Here is a 20892-nt window from a genome sequence, read left to right on the forward strand (position 1 = left end):
GTGCAAGTTCACATAGTTGGGTTTAACTTATACATGTCCATCTTTTTGTGCTTGTACCTTGTGAAAAAGGGACTCCACCAAGTCCATAGAGATCCCTCCAAAATTGAGGGTGTTGCATTTACCAATGATAGCAAATCCCACGTGGTTGCACTTTATTGGATGGCTCCTCCTTTCTCTCACCTCTTCTTGTTTTTTCTTTGATCTCCTATGACACACACAATAGTTTCTCTCTTACATTGCATTTCTCTCTCCTCCAAATAACCTTTGCTTTGCGGTAATGGGTTCCTTTTCATCTCTGACTTGCATAGTACTCCAAATCCCCAGGTATTTGTGCTTGTTGATGCTTAGGTCAATTGACACGAGTGCTTTTTTTTTTGGGGGGGGGGGGCGGGGGGGGGAGGGGGCTCAGCTCTTGAATCAAACCATGCAACTTTGTCGAAGTGTAGAAAGGTAGCCTTAAGAGGGTTCGCACATGAAGTACTTTTGGATCAAAAAGGTAACTGTGGTACTACCTTTATCTATGTGGCAAGCTTCCTATAGTTAAACCATGGGACTCCCCATAACCACAGGGAGATCTTGTGTTTCCTTGTTCTTGGTTTAACTAGGACACATGTGACAAGGAGATTACTCCTCATACTCCTTCATTTTGGAACTTTGATAACTTTGGAGTTCCTTCATGTGCGCCAAACCTGAAAATCATGCACTTGATTTTCACTCGCAAAATCAAACTACTAGAGCTTGCGCGGTATCTGATGTGCAAAGGGTATGAAATGAGTGGAACTTTGGAAGTGGAAGAAGGTGCCACACGAGAGTTAACTTCACTTGCAAGATTGGAGGAAGCTTTAGGAAGGGCAAAACAAAAAATGTTAGGAGAGGGCAAGGCTTATGAAGAGCTGTGGATGGGTGGCATGTGCGCATGTGAGTGCTTTTGTGTGATGCGGGGATGATGTGGCAAAGGGAAGTGTTGACTTTATTGGTATTATTATTGTGTGCCTAGGCCTAATAGTTGTTATATTTTAGCCTTTTCTGCTGCACAGGGGACATACAGCACAAGAGCGGTTGTTTGCTCGTGGCCCAGAAGAGCTGCTTCTCTCTCTCTCTCTCTCTCTCTCTCTGCGGAAACACAGTCACGTTCTCCTCTTTTCGCCTCTCCGGTTGTGGAGACACACGACTCGCCATTCCTTCTTCCAGGAAGCGATGATCTGTTTTCGCAGCAGTACTCTTTCCTCCTGCCTCAGAAGTAGCTCAGAAGCAAATTCCACACTCCTTACGAGCTTCTCTGCCGATCCAGATCTCGATCGTCCTGTCACTGACGGCAAGATTTCTTGACAGCATTTTAATAGCTCTTTGTGCTCATCTTCCCTGTTTCAAGATCCGGATCATCGTGATTTTAGTGATTGCTCGAAGCCTGTCATAGCAAGGTCAGATCTGCAACTCCTTATCGAGGTTCTAGAGTCGTAGGCATGATACACCTGTGGTAAGCGAGGAGGAAGATTAGTAGATTGCTATTGGATATTCAGGATGGCTTCAGGAGGAGGTTTGTCACATCCACCACCTGCATTTCTATCACATTTTGGCAAAGATGTTCTGGGGCACAACAATGCAGGTCTTCTGGAGAGCAGGGTGGCCCCGCCTTTGCAGTTACCACACCTTGAAATTCCCAGACCAATGGTGCCTGATGAGAGAGATGCCTTCATTTCATGGCTGAGAGGAGAGTTTGCAGCGGCAAATGCCATAATCGATGCTATGTGTCACCACCTCCGCATGATCGGAGAGCCTGCAGAGTACGATTTCGTTTTGACGTGCATTCAACAACGACGCTTCAATTGGACAGTAGTTTTACATATGCAGCAGTTTTTTTCTGTTGCCGAGGTTGTCTATGCGCTCCAGCAAGTAACTTGGCGGAGACAACAAGCACGGAGTATGGACTTAATGCAACAAGCCCTCCATCAAACTGCAGAGGAAGCAAAAAATTTTCGAAATGCCAGCAACAATTTTATAGACCTCAAATCTGACCCTGCATCCATGTTTCCCAAGTCAGAGGTTCCAATTTTGGTTCCAGAGGATTCAGCAGCACAGATCAACATGCCTCCTAGCATTGCAGGAGCCACAAATGGCATGGAGCGACAGCCCAGAGCTGGCAGTCTTACTTCTGAAGAAATGCCTATTCCTACTATCCCTAGAAAATCAACAGATCCAGCGACCTCAGATTTGGCTCCTCATGGACAGATTTCAGAATTACCGGGAGAACTAGAGGCGAAGAGGGAAGCATCTGCCACTGCATCAAAATCCCCAGGTATTTTGCCGGATAGTGCTTGTGCAAAGAATATCATTTAAGAATGTGCATTATGTTTTTTGTTTTTATAAAGCCTGCTAATTTGAGAGGAATTTCAAGTTTCTCTTTGGAGACCTCTTACTTTCTAGGATTTTAAGCATGAAGGGGTCTCCTATTGGCTATAAGAAGGGGTCTCCTATTGGCTATAAGAATTGAGTTTCTAAAGTTTTGCCAGCAGGGCAGATTGCATCATGGTTGATGCGTTTATTGAGTGAATGAATGCACATAAATACCTCAACATGATGGATCATTCAAGGAGTTAACCTTGGTGACTGTGCTACTGTACACTTTTGCTTGAGGCAGATTAGACATGGATGTGGAATCTAGATGCCCCACAGATGCATTTTGGTGGGTTGAACATCTAATTTACTGGACTGATATCCATCATCCTCATTAGGCTAGTGTTTGAGATGTATATTGCAGAATCTGAACATTTCACAACTCAAATTCAGGACTTTGGAACTTACGTCAGAGAATGCTACCAGGGTGACCATTCTCAGTGGCTTCTTTGGCAAGGTGTTCAGCCATCTTAGCTAGGTAGAAGCTTCATCTGAAAGGTATTAAATGGCTCTAGAAGCTCTAGACAAATATGAATCTTTGAGTACAGAGATCTTTAGGGAATTGGACTGACTGGAGCAAAGTACAGGGTCTTGACAAGGATTGAATGATAGATCTAGTTCCATTAGCTGAGTCTCCCTTACTAACTCTTCTACGCGGAGGATAGTTAGCTTAACAATTAAAGGACTTAGTATGCTTCACCTTAACAGAAACTCATTGTGCACACTGGAAATTTCTTTAGATCTAAAGATATGAATAATTATTCTAGTCTTTGAGGCAGATACACATATGTTGGTCTTCATTACTGGGTGTGTGCTCACTATGAGTTAATGACGATGCCTCCTGTATTTACTAATATATTCATGTTTTTGAAAAAGTTGATGATGTTGGCACTCAAGGATGCCATTAAAGTGATTGAGTGCTCTATTTTGGATGCATTCTAAGTGCAGAGGCTTCTACTTAACACTCATTATGTAGATTATGAAGGATACACAGAGCACAGTCCTTTACTTGGATCCTTGTCGATCGTGTGGGGGACTAGGGAGTATGACAAATTGCTCATAATGTTTGTTGTTTCATGTGTTTGAGCTTCTTTCAATAAGTTGCTTAGGTAAAAAGAAATTAATGTCATGGCCCAAATCTGTTATTTAGTTACTGCACTCCCTATTGCACTCACTGTTTGGTAGCCAGTAGTCGCAAGGAAGAGTCAAGAGTTACAAATAGTAACTTTTTGTGACTCCCTGCAATGTTTTTCATCATGGTGGGCTGCAATGATGAGAAGTAGGCTGCAACAAAGATGGTAAAAAGGAATAAAGCAAGAATGAAGTGTGAAAAAGCAAGTTGGAAAATATGAAAGAAGGGAGTTGAAAGCTGGAAATGCAGGCAATAAACTTAAAGGATGAAGGATGGAAATGAAGGTTGATGAACTTAATCAACTCATGGGCAGAAATGGGAAACTAATGAATTCGGTGGTCTCTTTCCCATCCTCCTATCCACTTCCCCAATCCCAAAAAGGTCCTAAAAATTCCATTTTTACTCTGGAGTGTCACAAATTAGCTATCGAGTTTTCAATCAGGTGGTCCTAGTTTCAAGCGTCTCCATTTTAATCATTGATTGTCATCAGAAGCATCCTGGCATGGTACCTCACCAAATTCTTGGCCAAATTGTAGTTTGTGTAGTGAAAAGCAAACCTAGGATTAATTAATGTTTTCTAACTTTCAACGCCGACCGACAAACTTAAGCCTCTAGGGGGAAACCATTAGCAAGGATATCAGTTTGAACTTTAATTGCTGTTTCTCATGGTAAATAGGTGCTGATGCATTGCAATAAATAAAACTAATTAAGATAAATGATGGTCCAAAAGGGAGTGTCTGGGTCTCCATCTCAATGTGAACAATTTTGAGCAGTTGTGCTTTTTTGACAGTGTAGATCTTACAATTGCTGTTTCTAACATTCAGATTTTGGGCCCATCTCATTGCTTTTCTTTTGTTGTAATCTGATGCAATGCTGGATTAAGAAGGCTGATTTAAAGTTCATGATGCCAGATTCATGAGTTATTCACATCAGGTGGTTGAGAATTCTCTGCAGTGAGAGTACTACCGCCTTTGGCAAGAGTATGCAATCTAACCACTGTTGCGTCCTGAGGGGCATAACCCTTCCCCATTAGCTTCTGATTTTCACCATGTCATTTTATTGACAGGCCTGAACTTGGCAAGTGTTGGCCCAAATAAAGGCCTTTCAGACCTGAGCAACAAATTCATTTCTTACAAATTGGACTTTCCTCTTGGGTTGCAAAACAGAATCCCTTCTCTATGTAGTAGGGGATGTTTTTCAGTAGCAATCAATTCTGCAGCCTCCAGCACCTAGCCCTCAGCTCAATGGGGGAGGTTTTAGGATTTCAGGTCTTTTAGTTTTTCCACACTTCAGCTTCTTCTCATTCTAGAAGTTCTCTGAAGATTTTGTCTCATTGTAATTGTCTTAATTGCTACAACTGACAATGATTTTGAGTACCAGGTGGACAGCAGATGGCCTATTAAGCACTTCCACCAATCAGAAGCTGAGTGTTTATCAGGAATTCCACATCCCAGTCTTGGTATGATCAGTTTGAGCAGATACTTCTGTCATTATATCACATTAGTTGGCTCTTCCTCAGTTCTAGACTCAGTAGCAGCAGCAGTTCTCCAAGAGAATTGCAGTGGAGGATAATCTGCAGTGGCCTAGTTGGGGAGAATGAAGTGTACCTTTGAGGTGGCAGCATTTTGCTTGATAGCACTAGAAGGACAGTTTCATTTGTTAGAATGAGCCAAAATAAACCTGGCCTTCATTGAGGTCAAAGGGCAGTGATAACTTCCTTTAGCAAACACCTTCAACTCAAAACTGCAAACACCATCAAATTATTGTGACCAAAGGGTGGTGATAACTTACTTTAGCAAATATCATCAACTCAAAACTGCACTTCAGCAAATGAACAACTCAGAACAAAGGAGCTAGAACGCTTTCACACAAAAGATTTGACACTGATTGACCCCAAAGGTGTTTTGGCGGATAATTACTACAGCAACAAATCAGTCCCATTTTTGCCCCTGAACGGTGCAGAATCTTCTAACTCTGTCCAGCTTTGCCCTGTTGCCTTTGGCAACTATCTCTCTTATGACCAGTGACCTTTTGACAAAACTGCCCCAGATGCTCTCTAACAGGCTCCAAGTTGCATCACAAATCGACACATAACCCTTGCAATGATTGCTTGTAGACATTGCATGCATGGCCAAAATCCAGCATGCAAGGTCGTTTGCTGCTACACTCAGTCCTAGAGAAAACTGATCAACAAATTCATTTCCAAAAAGAGAGAAGAGTGGATTTGATGCCACATCATCACTGCCTTGTCAGCATGGCAAGCCATCGTGATAGAGCATGGTCATGCTTACAGTCAAATGGCATGTCCCAGAATAGTCTTTCTAGCCATGCAATTTTATTCCAAATTTCCATCTAGGAAGAACTTCCCTCATGTTGTCTGCATTGTCCACTTCTAACCTTTGGAAATCAAACATTCCAAGGTCCTGCCCATGTCCTGCATTGTTATTAATCCAATGTCCATCATGCCCATCATGTCCAGAGTTGCTTAGCAGCAAATTCACATGCTGGTGACATATCCCCCCTCTTGAAATATGGCAAGCAACCTCAATTGCATGCAGTGAGAATCCAAAAAGCATACACAAAACCAAATACATCTCAACATGTATTGCAAACTAGAGTTGTCCATATGGTAGTCAATGCTTAGGTAAGCAAATCATAAATAACTGCAAACACTCAAGTGACTAGACACACATTGTAGAGCTCCCAAACCAGATATACTATCAGCAAATGGTACCTTGGGTGAGACATATAGTGTCACCAGGCTGTGAGAGTACATAATGGAAGCAGAAGCAGGAAATATAAGCATGAAAACACAAATAATTCAAGACTGAAAGAAACGAATAGAGAACTCAGAGAGAATCATGAGCAGGCAATGGAATCTGTCATCGAAATCATGAGAATGGAATCTGTCATCGAAAGCATGAGAATGCAGTACAATACCACCAGGGCACTCAACCCTCAAGAGGACTAGCAACATTGCCCTGTCTATCTCCCAGTATTCATGGCTGAAGACAATGAATATGGGAGAGGCAGGCTATAAGTGGTTAGAACAATCAAATAAATGCAGGTTGGCCAGCAGCAAATAGGCTGCACATATTAGAAATATGCTGCCCATGTAGTTCAATGTGGTACCTAGCTACACAACTTGCCATCCATGCCTCAAAGCATTGTATCTTATGATATCTACAAAACTAGCATCCTCTCTTGTATCATAGGTTATGAGTACAAAAAAAACCGCAATGATATAGGTACAAGACAACCCTCAACACCGTAGGCATACAACAATGATAATAGATAAACCATGGATGCCTTAGTTAAGAAGATATTCTAGAGTTTGCATAGAGAAAACACAGAATGTATGAGGCCGAAACAGAATAACTTAGACAATAACACTATAAATGCAAAACGCAAAGTCAAAACACAAAAATACAAACACAAACAAAGAAGAAAGAGAACTTTGAAGTGAACAAACCAATGCTGTAAATGAATGAAAGAATGAACAGAATGCTCAAGGGCAGAGCTATCTAACAATTGGTGGGCTTATGTGGGAGCAGGTTGAGGAACTTGAGTGCAGTAATCACCAGTTGGAGTAGAGGTTGATAAAGAAAAGTATTGAAAACACGAAAATGACTTATTGTAGACGCAAACACAAATCAGGCCGATGCTGGAAATGGAAGGGCAGCAGGCTGGAAACGAGAACACATTAGTCTCTAGGGTTGGAACTAGTAAATGCAGCAATGTAACCGCTTGAAGATGAAGGTAGTTGATCACCAGCAGTAGTGGGAGGTTGGGTGATAGCTATAGACCACGCATCAGTAGTTGCTAAGGGTTGAATAGCTAGTGGAAGAGTGTTGATAGTCGAAACTTGCAAGATTTTGGTAATTTACATGTTTTGGGGTTGTTTTAAAGAGCTAATCAATCTATAATGCATTTTTAGCTCAACACTAGCCTTGGGTGATTACGCCAATGCTAGAGATGCCTCCAAGAAGGCATTGATGTCAATGTCATTCATATGGGAATCTTGATCATAGAAAGTAGAAATAGTAGAATCTCTTTGCTTGTCACAAATAGCCTTGCAAAAGCACAACATGACCATGGATTCTTTGCCTTTAACAATCTTGCCAAACGTTTGCTATGTGAGAACCAACTAGGAGCAAAGCCATCATGGACCTAAAGACACACTAGCTCTAGGATTTGAAAATTTGCTAGATAAGTCAATTCTTGTAGAAAGCCATGTTCAAGGAACCACCACATCAAAGATAGGAGTGAGGCTTAGATGTCCCACTATCATCATCCTGTCATAGTCCCTTTGTAGTGTGGGAACACGTGATGGGTGATAGCTTGCTAGGGCTAGAAAATAGATTCGGTGGTCACAATAGCCTTGGTTGTCTTACTAGAATGGGAGTTGGAGTTACACGCAGGATGAAGAGTTAGAGCTACCCTTTGCCTTTGCCTCCTCCTCTTTGGAAGTTTCTAGTTTCTTGTAGTCCTTTTGGAGATACCCTTCTTTCTGTGGAAGTAGCACTTCCCCTCCTCATCTAACCTCACTCTAGTTGTAAGTGTTGTCGAATAGCCATTTTGGCTTGAGATAGCAGCTCCCCTTTAACCTGAGCAAAGTTATTTTTGTGCAACATGGATTCATGAGGGGAGAATTGACTAGTTGAGATGAGGTCTAAGCCCTCAAGGCTTTCACCACACCATCATACTTGGGAGGGAGCTTGTAGAGAACATAGCTTTTGGAAGAGCAACTAACATGCTTTGATGATGATCCTGTAAACAATTGACACTAGCAGAAGGAAATCTTGCATTGATTTTCCCACCTTAAAGCAAGTGGTCTGAAGCTGTCTATAGAGAGAACAATGGAGCCTCATACATGAGCCAAAGCTTGGCCATCCAAAGAAGATATACCATCACCAAAAAAGCTTTCTTCCATGTGAATTGGCACCTTGCCTAGAAGCAGATTGTTGAAATGATTCCCTAGGTATTTGGCATATCTAGAGTAAAGACATATGAAGAGGCTGCTATCCATGAGCCTTGCTGAGCTGCTTAGATTGTGAAGGCTTCTTTTTCTTCTTAGAAATAGACATAGTTGCAAAGGAATGTGTTTCATAAGGTTAGGAAACTGCTTTTATACCTGGGTTCCATAATATGATATGCTTATTTTAAATTTAAAAAAGAAAGGGCCTACCGAAGGTTACACTCCGTGACACTGCTTGGAACAATGGAACTATGTGTCCTCAACTGAAACTGGATGTGACTGATGTCACTGTAGGGCTATCGCTAGATCTGGACTGTTTAGAGGGGAAAATAGAGCAGGCATGTTTGAAGGCAAGCAGTGACCTTGTGGTCAGCAGGCCCAAGGAAGTCGTCTGATTGATACTGCATATGAAGCATGTTAAGAACTGTCCCAAGGACCCACAATAACATTCTTGAGCAACATGATTTCATGGTATCTGTTTTCCTGGTTGTACTCCATCTGTATTCATGTTCTGATTATTCATTGTCTGTTGCTCCATTATCGAACATTTTCTTGCTTCAATCTTGCCCAAACATCCATGATTAGCTCGATTTATATAAGTTACAGAAAGCACTTAGACTTTGACACCATGCCAGAGGTGGTAGACAGGGAAACGTGTTAGGAACAGGCGCAGAAGTGCTCCTTGCTGCAGATATGGTTGCAATGATGGTGATGAGGAAGCCAGGTAAAACTATGGAAAATTGATGAACTCAGATCTTTATGCGTTGATGTGCCTGGATTAAAGGTGCAAATTTGACCTAAAAAGCGTTTGCCGTTTGGAGCTACTTGTTGGATGAATCTTATTCAAATCATTCAATCTGATATGAGCTGGGGAATTGTTCATACACTCTGCCTGGCTTTAGGCCACAAGGCTATGAGGCAGATTCCAATAACAAGATGGCAGCAATGCCCTTACATGCGACAGGTTAAAGGATTTTACTCGGTTAATATCCACAGAGTTGTCCTAGTATGTATGAGAGTATGTAACCATGTGTATAGCCTTATAATGTTTATATCAGAAGATGCAAATCATTAGGTTGGTTGGACCATGTTGGACGGGATGACCAACTGGCTGTCTACTAGTGTACGTGTAGAGAGAGTTTTTGTTTTAGCAGTCAACTCAAAGCTCCTTTGGACACAATCCCTTGTCCTACTTCTCCATCTTACATGTTAATGTGGAGTGCTGATATACCATTAACTCTGTGAGGGTAAAGGACAAGGTTTAGTGCCTTTTTTTGATAGGTCAAGATGTACACAGTGTGAGACTGTTTTAGACTCTTAGGTACTGTACGGGCTTATCCCCTGCTATGTGTGAACTTTTGTCCTTGCAAAATTAACAATGCTTTTACATGTGTCTTACTGTTTTACAAATTGCATTACACGGCCATATTTATGCTGTCGTGAAATTTCTTCTTCTAATTTTTACCTGTTTTGTAGGATCGGTAGTTGAAAAATTCTGCAATATTGAATTTAATGCTCTTTCAAAGGAAGACGAGGAATCACGGCTGTCCATGATCAAAGTTTCCAAGCAATTCCAGTGCTGGGAACAAGTTGAAGGAAATGTGGTAAGAGGATAAATCTGCAAACCAGGCAATATCTTCCTTGCTATATTTTCCTCAAATTTCTAACCTCAAAAGACTGCTGTGTGTTTGGCAGATAAATGTAGTGGAGGGTTTAGAAATATATGAAAATGTGCTGAGCAAGGCAGAGGCCTCTCATTTGGCATTTCTCATCAGTGAACTACATACTGCAGGACGACGAGGAGATTTGAGAGGTAAGCCAGCCAATTAAATTGACTTTGTCAACCTCCCATTATTCAAATTTATGGATAGATAAATGAGACGTGTTAATTTCTCAGTGCCTTATTTTAAGATCTGTCTTGACTCTTAGACAGTACTCATGTGTATATACTAAATTACATCTTATGGTCTCTTCATGCATTTAAGAAGAGCACATGATGCACACTGAATATGCTTCTTCTTTTAAATGGAACACTCTAATTTTTCTCATTTTGCTTAGTTTACAAGAGGTTTTTCTCAGTGTGAGGGTCATGCAAAACTTGTTAATCCACAAATAGACCTATCTGCTCAAGATCCTGACCATCATAAATAGATGATTCAAGAGAAACACTGGAATATTTTTGAAAAATCAATTCTATTGTAACAGGGAGAAGCCTCCATATGAAGAATCTTCAACACACTCTATAAGTTCAAAAAGTGTGGATAAGTAATATTGCTAGTCACTACGACAAGCATACTTGCTGTCTGACAAAGGTCTGCAGACTATGCACATCTCTGTTATGAAATAACATAAGATTATGGAGCTGTAAGTACGGTACTCAAAGCTTCCAAGGTCAGCCAATTCATAAAAAGAACAAGGTTCTTGACTTCCTTATATCATCAATCGTTCAATGACATTGGAAGGACTGGATTTTAGCTACTGCCTTCCAAACTGGGGGATAAAGAATGATTCCAGATAGAATGAAGACGTTTATCACTGTCTATCCAACTTCTAAAAGGCCTGCCTATGATTTTCATACTTGTTACAGAGAAACGTGTAGACAAGGCCCATCTCTAATGAGGATCCCAGGCTGTTGGTTGATATCAAGAATGTGATAACAAGTTGCATCTAAGCTGTAATTTATGTCATAACGCTTTGCTGGATATCTTGGATTCCAGGAAAGGTGTGCCTTGCCGATCAGATTTATAGCATCTTTGTTTGGACAGGTGGTCCCTTGCAACTAATGGGGTTGATTGATCTCATTGCTGAGGCAAATGTGCGGTTTTCTCTTTCTGCTTTCTTTCTCCTGGTCTATGAGGACTTCGATTACTCATCCACACCCTCAGGAACTCTAGATGTGGATTTGAAGATGATTATAACAATCAGATCATGGTAATCCAGTTGCTTTTCAGGTGGCTCTTAGATAGCTTTTATAATGGTTGATGCTCAAATATTTGCTATAAGACTTGTGGTTTTAAGCACTCCCTCATTGACCAAGACTGAAGCACTGTGTTTGCCACAAGCAGGTTGGGCACTTGTCATGATCAGAGTCTTGCCGGGGCATTATCAGAGTAAATAGTGCCTTCTTCTGTTTAGACACGGTACTGTTTTTGCTAGTTATGATTATGAGCTCCTCTTGTCCTAGTCAAATGTACATTAGGTGGTAAGACTCTCACAATCGCATTGGAGCAGTGGTTTTCTTCACTCCCTGACATGAGTTTATATCCTTTGTCCGCTCTATAGGCACCTTTTCATCTTTCTGTTATTCCTTGTCAGGTTGCATGCAGGCTTTGAAACAGGCTTCCAATGAAATTTAATAATAGTCTTTTGCCTTGCTCACAGCTGCCATTTTCCTATTCATTGCCATCTTGCCTTAGCAACTTTTCTATGTCACTGTGGTCCAATGGAGACTGTTCCTCTAGTTGAGAATGTGAAGAAAACTGCTAGGGTTTGCATTGAGGACACACAGAGTGTACGACCATGACAGAAACACAAAGAGACAGACACAGACACAGAGGGCAAAACTCAAACCCTAAACGCAAAACTCAAAACTCAAATACAAACAGAAGAATGCTGTAAATGAATGTAAGAGTGTACAGTGTGCTCAAGGGCAGAGCAATGTCGGAGTGTGACGTCCATTGGAAACGGATCCCAAGTCTGTGACCACCAGTCGGAGTGTAGGAGTAGTGAATAGCGAATGGCAGCAGGCTGCTCACCAAAACGCAGCAGTCTGGAGGCTGAAAACCGGTAAACACAGCAGTATACCACCGATCAAAGGCTGGAAACTGCTTACAGTCTGCTGTAAACAGTCGGAGGCTGGAAACTGCTTATAGTTTGCTGTAAATAGTAGGCTAAAATAGTGTCTGATGTGGCTGGCGATGACTGGATGATCAGATCACAGTAGATGATGATGTCGCCAACAGTTGACGTGAGCATGGATGAAGGCGCCAACAGCAAGAGCAAACACAGATGGAGTGGCAGCAGTCTCAAGGGCTGGACAGCCACGTGGGAGGAGGCTGACGGTTGAAATCTGTATGTGGAGTGAGAAACGTGCACAGATAGAATGAATCTGAATGGGGGTGGCTTGTCTATTTATAGATGTGGAAGGGTGCCCCAAAAATTAGGGTTTCCATTGAACTCTCTCGAACCGCTTCCCGTTTTAGGGTTTCCGCTGAACTCTCTCGAACCACTCCCGATTTTAGGATATTTACTCTAAAAGAGCATTTTTTAGTATGTTTTAGGGTTGTTTAAGAGGCTAATCAGCAAGTAATGCATATTTTAGCTCAACACCCTCTCTCACTCCCAAAACTGAGCTGAAAGGTTAGGCCAACCACTGTGATGTTTATTTACCCCAAGGCGTTCCACCCCCAAGCAGCTAGGGCATCGGACAAAGGGTGCACGTCGGCTGCCCAAGGGCCTACCAAGACTACGGAGGCAATGGTTATCTTACCAAGGGAATCCAAGTAGTCACCCCAGAGAGGACAGGGCATCGGAAAAAGGGTGCACGTCGGCTGCCCAGTGGCCTACCAAGCCCTACAAAGGCAGATGGAACTAAATGGAACTTCTTTTTTTTTTGGTAGAATAAGTGAGGTAAATTTTATGGGATGCGGTCGATTGAGTAATAGTGACCCAGAAGACAGGAGTAGGGAGGGTATACCCAACACATCACAAAACAGAACAAGCTAACCCATCCACTCAAAGTGTTGATGACGAGGAAAAATAGGTGATGAGGTATCTATATGATGGAGGAGGATGGTGGTGGGGTAACAATAGCCGCTAGTGGAAACAACTTAGGATCCGCTTAAGTGGTGCTCTGCACAATGAGATGCAAAGTATGCTACATGCTGAAGAATGCTCATACAGCAGGTGCCACTTGGATAATGTCCCTTATGGAGAAATTGTTCACTTGTCCAAGTGTCCTAGTGCAAAGATGATGAAATCATGCAATACAAAGGGTAAGGTACAATAGGGGGGAAAAGCCAATGTCGAAGACAAAGTGCTAAAGCCTATAAAATACCAAGAAGGGTAGGAACCCCCTCACAACTTGGATGTAGATGCCAAAGAAGGAAGAGGAGCGTGATGGCGGTCTTTGGATGGTGCCCAGAACCATTAAGGAATGAAAGAAGAGGAAGTGGATGAAGCACCCTGCTAGAAGAGCAAGGTAGAAGTCACTGCCAGGATAGCATCGAGAGAGATGCTACACGATCCATATCGGGAGGGGAAATTGCCATGCTGAAAGAAGAGCAAGCACTCCTAGGATGATGAAACCATGAAAGGAATGGTGTGCATCCCCACGTCTCTAGCCCAAGTAGGACCAAAGCAATCTGCAAGTTAGCCCTACACTGAAAGACAAAATCCTGAATTTCATCTGCTTTGTGAGCCCCCTCTATTGAAATTCACATATGCAAAGCCATCCGGATCCTGTACCTCAAAGAAGAAACAGGTGAGGGTTTTGATTCATGCAACACAAAAGAATTGTATAAACTTGACATTGGACCTAGTTGAGATGATGAAGATGGATCGCCAAACGTTCCGAATGCCGTATGTCCTTCATGATTGGAGAGATGGCCAGCCTCACCAACTGGTCCGGATGTGGTAGCAAAACTGGTAGGAGGGGTCTAAACATCGCTGTACTTGTTGCGATAGTACTCCTCAAAGTTCTCTGTCATGTTAGTGAAATTTGGTGAAGGTGGAGTGTCGTCCTCCTCACGGAGTTCATAATGTCGTCTTAGGATCTCCAATGATGGAGAGGCTTGATAAGACATCATAGGAACTGGAGAACATGTTTGGGACATTGTGATTCGGTTATGAGTCGTATTGTGTGCCTCGCACAAAGACTAGCTCTTCACAATATCCGCAGGATATTGTTTACAAGAGCATCGGCTTTGATACCATGTGAAGAAAACGCTATGGTTTGCACTGAGGATACAGAGTGTACGACCACGACAGAAACACAAAGAGACAGACACAGACACAGAGGGCAAAACTCAAACCCTAAACACAAAACTCAAAACTCAAACACAAACTCAAATACAAATGTAGAAAGGAGAGAGAGAACACAACTTTGAAGTGAATGAATGCTGTAAATGAATGTAGAGTATACAGTGTGCACAAGGGCAGAGCAATGTCGGAGTGTGACGTCCACCGGAGACGGATCCGAAGTCTGTGACCACCAGTTGGAGTGTAGGAGTGTTGAATAGTGAATGCTGGTAAACGCAGCAGTGTACCACCGATTAGAGGCTGGAAACTGCGCACAGTCTGCTGTAAACAGCAAGCTGAAACAGTGTCTGATGTGGTTGGCGATGACTGGATGATCAAATCGCAGTAGATGATGATGTCGCCAGCAGCTAACGTCAACATGGATGAAGGCACCAGCAGCAAGAGCAAACACGGATGGAGTGGCAGTAGTCTCGAGGGTTGGACAGCCACGTGGGAGGAGGCTGATGGCTGAAATCTGCACATGGAGTGAGAAACGTGCACAGACGGAAAGAATCTAAATGGGGGCAGCTTGTCTATTTATAGATGTGGAAGGGCGCCCCAAAAATTAGGGTTTCCACTGAATTCTCTTGAACCACTCCCCATTTTAGGGTTTTTACTCTAAAAGAGCATTTTTTAGTGTGTTTTGGGGCTGTTTAAGAGGCTAATTAGCAAGTAATGCATATTTTAGCTCAACAGAGAATACCCTTGTTGGTATTTGATAATGGCTGACATAATACAGCCAACAAAGCCACATAAAGTGCTGATACATTCCATGCTCCCGGGACCAAATCTGACTCTTAGACCATACTAAAAAACGAGAAAGGGTCCTTTCTTGTTTGGGCAAGACATGTTATTTGTATTCAACAATATATGATAAATAATCTAGGTTCTAGATTGGGTTTGTGACATGTGATTGTTGCTAAGCAATTTCTATGGTCATTCTTTTAGGTATACTGTAAACTTTACCTGGATTATCATGCATCTAGTCCAACTTTTTTGGATTGGATTGATTGTATGTCATGCATCTAGTCTAGCTTTGTGATCATTAAGCAAATTATTCTGATATGTGTTGCTTGGATTTGCTTGTATTGAGCTTCCACCATATACACGGTTCACGTTCCATTCCCAATGCAAGCATCTACTGAATTGATGAGGTGGATACCATCCAATAGAGCAGGTCAATGAATCATGAGAATATGGTTAACACTATAGTGTACAGTTATTATTATGTTCAATGTCTTGCAGAAAAAGCGACTAGTGCTAGTTGCTAGCCTACTGTTTCACTTGTTCTGTATGTTACAAGTGTTGCTCCTAATTTGAAGCCTTTATGATGTTAACAGTTTCAAATATCTATTTGTGCAAGTAGGGCAAAGCTTTATGATTGAGAAGAAATCAACAGGAAAATTCAAGGAAAGCATGCAATTTGGTCATGCTTTTTGCGGAAACAGCCAACCAGGTATTCTATTCTGTAGAATATAGACGCAGAAAGTCTTTCTATTCTGAATGAAAAGGGTTGTGAATCATTAGATGGTATAAAGTAAGAAATAACTGTCCTCACTACTGGATATGCTATGATGTTCAGGTGATTTAGTAGAACCTATGCCACTGGTCTTCTCTTCCCTTATTGATCGGCTTATTCAGTGGCATATACTTCCTGCAACCAGAAGGCCAGATTGTTGTTGCATCGACATATTAGAGGAGGTAATGTTCATAGTTTTGGCACATTTCTCAAAGCAACATGTATGGTTCCTCGTTTTCCATAGACTGCATATTTCAAATGAAGATGTTCATATTCAATGAAGTTGGAAGATTGGCTTTGTGCTTGCCACATGATACTTTTCATTTGCTTTGATAACAGGGTGATTCCTCTCCTCCTCATATCCATCATCACCAGTTGGAGAAATATTTCTGTAGTATCTCTCTTCTGGCTGATTGCACAGTTGCCTTGGGACACAAATTATCAGGGGAAAATGAAGGCTCGTTTAAATTTTTACTCCAGCAAGGGTAAGCTTCCAGTTTGAATAGACCCCTACCTCAGTGAGAAAGCTGCTCACTGTGATTGATTTTTGGTCTTCTAATTGTTGATAATGTGTAACCAGGTCTGCAGGTGTGTTACAAGGAAATAGTGCTGATATTGCAAGTCAAGCAGTACTTGCATCACCAGGAAAGCGGATTATAATTATGTTTGGGAAGTTAACAGAAAACAAGGTGCCAAGCATATCCCTTACCAGTGACATCCATGTGTATCCTGCACCCAGCGCACCTCCTGTGAGACCATCTGGATATGGAGCTAGTGCTGGTATTCGAGGACTTGTACCTGCAGTTGTAAAGCATTATGGCATGCCAACTGCCTCAGGAGTGCTTCCGATACCACCTGTACGACCATCATTGCATGCACCTCAGCACGTTCCTCAACAGTTGGCAGCTGGTAGTCTTCAGGCTTTAATCACAGGTCCCGTTGGATCGGCACGCGGTTTTCCAGGTGTTGGTATTATCAATCCAGGATGGGCTTCAGTTCCTCGTGCACCAAGACTTCCCAATACTGGCACCGGTGTCTTCTTTCCCTCTGGTGGAAGCTCATCTAGCAACCCAGGCCGTCCTGCTGGCTCTCAAATGCAATCAGGAGTTGTTCTGGGGTCTCCAATGGGACAAAAATCCGACCCATTGGTGGGCTATTCTGCAACTGGATCAGAGACTTCTACCTTTGTGTACCAAAGCTCGAACAGGTCATCGAGGCCTCCTGCATCAACTGAGCAGAATGATCAGTTTGCTGAAAGATCGGCCCCTTTTCCATCATCTTTAAATACTGTGGGTCCTAATGCTTTTCCATCATCTTTAAATACTGTGGGTCCTAATGACCCTGCAATACCTAGGAGAACAGGACGCAAAGACCCTGTGAATGCCATTTCTAAAACAGAAGCTAATGGCAACAGGAACATGAAAGATGAGCATCATCATCATCATCAACAACAGCAGAGATCTTTTCACCGCTCAAAATCAGGGGTGGGGGGAAAGAGCTGAATTGCAGGCAGGAGTTGATTCTTTTTATTAATTATATGGCGGTAACATGGTTGGTGTGGTGATGATTAACAAAGGTTTTCTTCCCACCAGGCATGATGTCGTTTGGTGATTGCTGCTAACCTTGGTAGCCTTTGCCTGTTGAAGTTCCATTCTTGTTTTGGGCTTTTCATCAAAGTTCAGAGACATAATTTATATTTAAATTTATGCGGGAGCTTGGATCATGTTGAATGTAAGAAGCCATCTACTCATTTTTTAATCTCATGCAATTCCATTCTTTGAACATGAAAAAAAATATTGATCCACAAGAAAGAGATCCTGTGTTTTTCCCAGATCTTTGACTCAACTCTTTAACACAATTAAGTTTAACATGTGGCTAAGAAGCGCTAGTGTCTTTGAGATGGCAACTGACTGCTAGCTCTATCTGTTTTGGTAGGCTTCCATTTGTGTAAAGTTCAAGGTAAATTAGTCTCATCAGGTATGATGACATGGCAAAACATGAGCAGCGCTCAACAGGCATTCAACACAGCAGCATATATATAATCGTCTGATCTTAAGCTTGCACTGGGCTCATTTCTAGGTTTAACTTTGTTGCTACTAGTCTTTTGCAGGATTCCTGTTTCAGTTCTCGCTGTTCCGCGTAAGCCTATCGCCTGCAGTTATCCACTCTGAGCCACTATCAAAATTAGAGCCACTCTGCAGTTAACCATCCTGAGCTACTATAAAAAATACTGCCATCTCTGCCTTTCTCTACTGCTTTGACCTTGGCCCACCAACTCACTAGTTATCATGCCCCATGAGAGTAATTGATCATGATGATCAAAACCTTGATGGGACCATATATAGTTGTCCATGGACAAGATGAAGGCCCACAACGCCCCCCCCAAAAAAAAAGAGAGAGAGCCATGGAGCAACCTTCTAGAGAAACTTTTGATTGGAGATTGTCGTCAGCATTTAGACAGGTTTCTGCAAGCTTGCCATCTAAACCACATGGACAATGAAGAAGTAATCTACATTAATGCCTTGTTTTTATTTAATATTAGTAATTCAAGAACATATTAACATGAGTAAAATACTTACATCACCAAAATGGTGCTATTCGCAGCTATGCTCTCCCATGTTGCAAAAACTACTTTTGTGACTTCACATGTCTCTTACATACCACACAGCGAGTGCTAGATATTTCCTAGAGCCAAAGAAGTACTAAAATCTGTTTTGCACTTGGGGCCCTAGTTCACTCAACGGGACATCCTGCTTATTTTTTGCTAATAAGTTTTGTCATTCCTCCGCTTCCATATCCAATCTATTAGGACAGCTATTAGCAGGTTCTATACTTTCAGAGGTTCTTCAGTTAAGCTACCTTGGTTACCAAAAAGAACTAGCTTTTGTTTTTTGTTATTTGTGAAACTAGCTTTTCGATCCACCTTGAGCCTCCAAATAGCCTTCACCTCTTTGCACCATCAAAGCATGTAAGGCATGTTTATTTGTGAAACTAGCTTTTCGATCCACCTTGAGCCTCCAAATAGCCTTCACCTCTTTGCACCATCAAAGCATGTAAGGCATGTTTTCTTCCTCTCTCTTGCAGAAAACACAATGGGGCCACAATTGCATTGATTTGCCTAGCCTACCTATTCTTAGGTGCCAGTTTGTTCATTATGGCTCTCTTCCATTTTAGCCAGATAGACTTTAATGGGTGTCATCTATGTCTATTTTATGGTGCATGTGCTTGAAAAGAGCAAACAAAAGCATCCGAGGTAGTTTCAGCTGGAGGAAAAAAGAGTTGTAGGCGAAGGAAGAAGAAAAGCGAAGCAAAGGTCACAGTTGAAACGGGGAGTGCTATGATACTACCCGTATGTCAACAACCTTACAAATGCATAGTCTCAAAGCCTAAGTGCAAACAATACATATCTACACACCAACTCATGACTATTGCAATGAATATTGATCCCAATGACACATATACTATCAACATATAATACTGTGGATGCAAACCAAGTACATCTGAGATCCATTACGTAATCGAGTTGTCCATCACTAGGGGAGTGGAGCTGTAGCCTCCCCTTGAGCATCAAGCAATGCTTTGGACCTTCTATTCTCTATTAAATCTAAATGAGCCCAATCCAAAGTCAGTTCTAACTGAAATGCATCAAGGTAAAGTGGATGACTAAGGATGATTTGCCAAGTAGCCCTCCATTCATTTGCATCCTTCACACAACCTCCTCATGTCCCAAATCATGCACTAGGTTTTAGGCATTTTTCCCTATGGAGCATGGAAATCCTTTGTACTTTTAGATTGCTACCAAAAAGTGTACATTGGTTGCATTTCCTCACGACCAACACTATGGAGCATTTTCATGACCAATATTAATATGACGAGTCCCAAACACAATCCAAGATATACATGCATGGTTGAACTTGTCACTTTGTGCCCTAGCATCATGCCAATAATACTATACATAGGGTTTTGTACTCCACTTAACACACTTAAATTGGGCCTTGCATACCATGTGCAATACCAAATACATTTAACCCTTGCATCCCCATGGTTGAAGCATTATGACCAATTGCTTTGGAAATCAAACCACCACCAAAGTATCTCAGATGGGCATGCATGCCTTGCCGTCCATAACCAAATGGATTGGCACTACCAAGTTGGCCTTGCATATGCATTGATTGTCCCATTGGCATAACTTGCTTTTTACTCATTGCCCGCATTTCAAACATTGGCTCTTCCCTCGGTGCATTTGCTATCCTAAAGCTCTCAAAGATGATATTGTCTTCTTTCCTTTGCTACTCTCTTTTAAGGAGTTCAAACAGTGTATAAACTGAGGATCTTTTACCAATTGCACAAACATTTCACCTATGCTATCCTCAGCTAATTTTTAAATTGGTCATCAAATTCCTCTCCCTCTTGGCGATCATCAGTTTTAAGAGGCCTAGAAGAACCCACGTCTTGTCCAATTCTATTATTATTAGCTTGCTGCCCATGCTGCATGCCTTGTCCAAGATCAAGCATTGCATTTCCCCCCTTCATCATGTGATTCTTTAGACAAAGAGGTATCATCATTGTTTGATCCCATCTTACTATTTGAAGACATTCTTATTGTAATGCTCAGCCAATTACAATTTCAACACTAGAGAAATGCTTTTGTCTTCCAATTAGGTGCTAGGGGCTCTTGGCAATGGAACCTTGAAACTAGTCTTCCTTCTAGGAGAGGACGGTAACAATTACAACAAGCATAAAATTCACATAAACTAAAAATAAAAAATGTTACCACTTAATCTTGGACAATGGAAAACATGTTGGCCCCAATAGTTAGACCCCTTGTGGTATTCCTTTATCTTCAATTGC

General features: G+C 41.8%; 1 protein-coding gene and 1 long non-coding RNA gene across 2 annotated transcripts; both read left to right on the top strand.

Annotated features, from left to right (window-relative positions):
- The first annotated feature begins 1032 nt into the window (after positions 1-1032).
- On the top strand, positions 1033-17866 carry LOC148014295 (RNA demethylase ALKBH10B-like). The gene is made up of 7 exons (XM_087666287.1): positions 1033-2296; positions 9981-10108; positions 10200-10317; positions 15889-15978; positions 16105-16223; positions 16381-16526; positions 16622-17866. Exons 1-7 carry the CDS (start codon positions 1522-1524, stop codon positions 17541-17543), a joined length of 2298 nt encoding a protein of 765 aa, XP_087522413.1. The 5' UTR covers positions 1033-1521; the 3' UTR covers positions 17544-17866.
- On the top strand, positions 10326-15878 carry LOC148014296 (uncharacterized). The gene is made up of 2 exons (XR_015688591.1): positions 10326-11435; positions 11570-15878. It is a non-coding gene; the product is annotated as an uncharacterized LOC148014296 (long non-coding RNA).
- Positions 17867-20892: the final 3026 nt, after the last annotated feature.

The sequence above is a fragment of the Lygodium microphyllum genome, chromosome 25 (genome assembly GCF_053477565.2).
Source record: "Lygodium microphyllum isolate KBCC chromosome 25, Lygodium_microphyllum_v1.1.10, whole genome shotgun sequence".
Lineage (NCBI taxonomy): Eukaryota > Viridiplantae > Streptophyta > Polypodiopsida > Schizaeales > Lygodiaceae > Lygodium > Lygodium microphyllum.

What these genes read in the sequence shown, in the direction of transcription:
- LOC148014295 (XM_087666287.1), top strand. Translation starts at nt 1,522, where the DNA reads ATGGCTTCAGGAGGAGGTTTGTCACATCCACCACCTGCATTTCTATCA. An exon ending in ACGACGAGGAGATTTGAGAG is followed by an intron (nt 10,318 to 15,888) that starts GTAAGCCAGCCA and finishes TTGTGCAAGTAG; the next exon opens with GGCAAAGCTTTATGATTGAG. An exon ending in AAATTTTTACTCCAGCAAGG is followed by an intron (nt 16,527 to 16,621) that starts GTAAGCTTCCAG and finishes ATGTGTAACCAG; the next exon opens with GTCTGCAGGTGTGTTACAAG.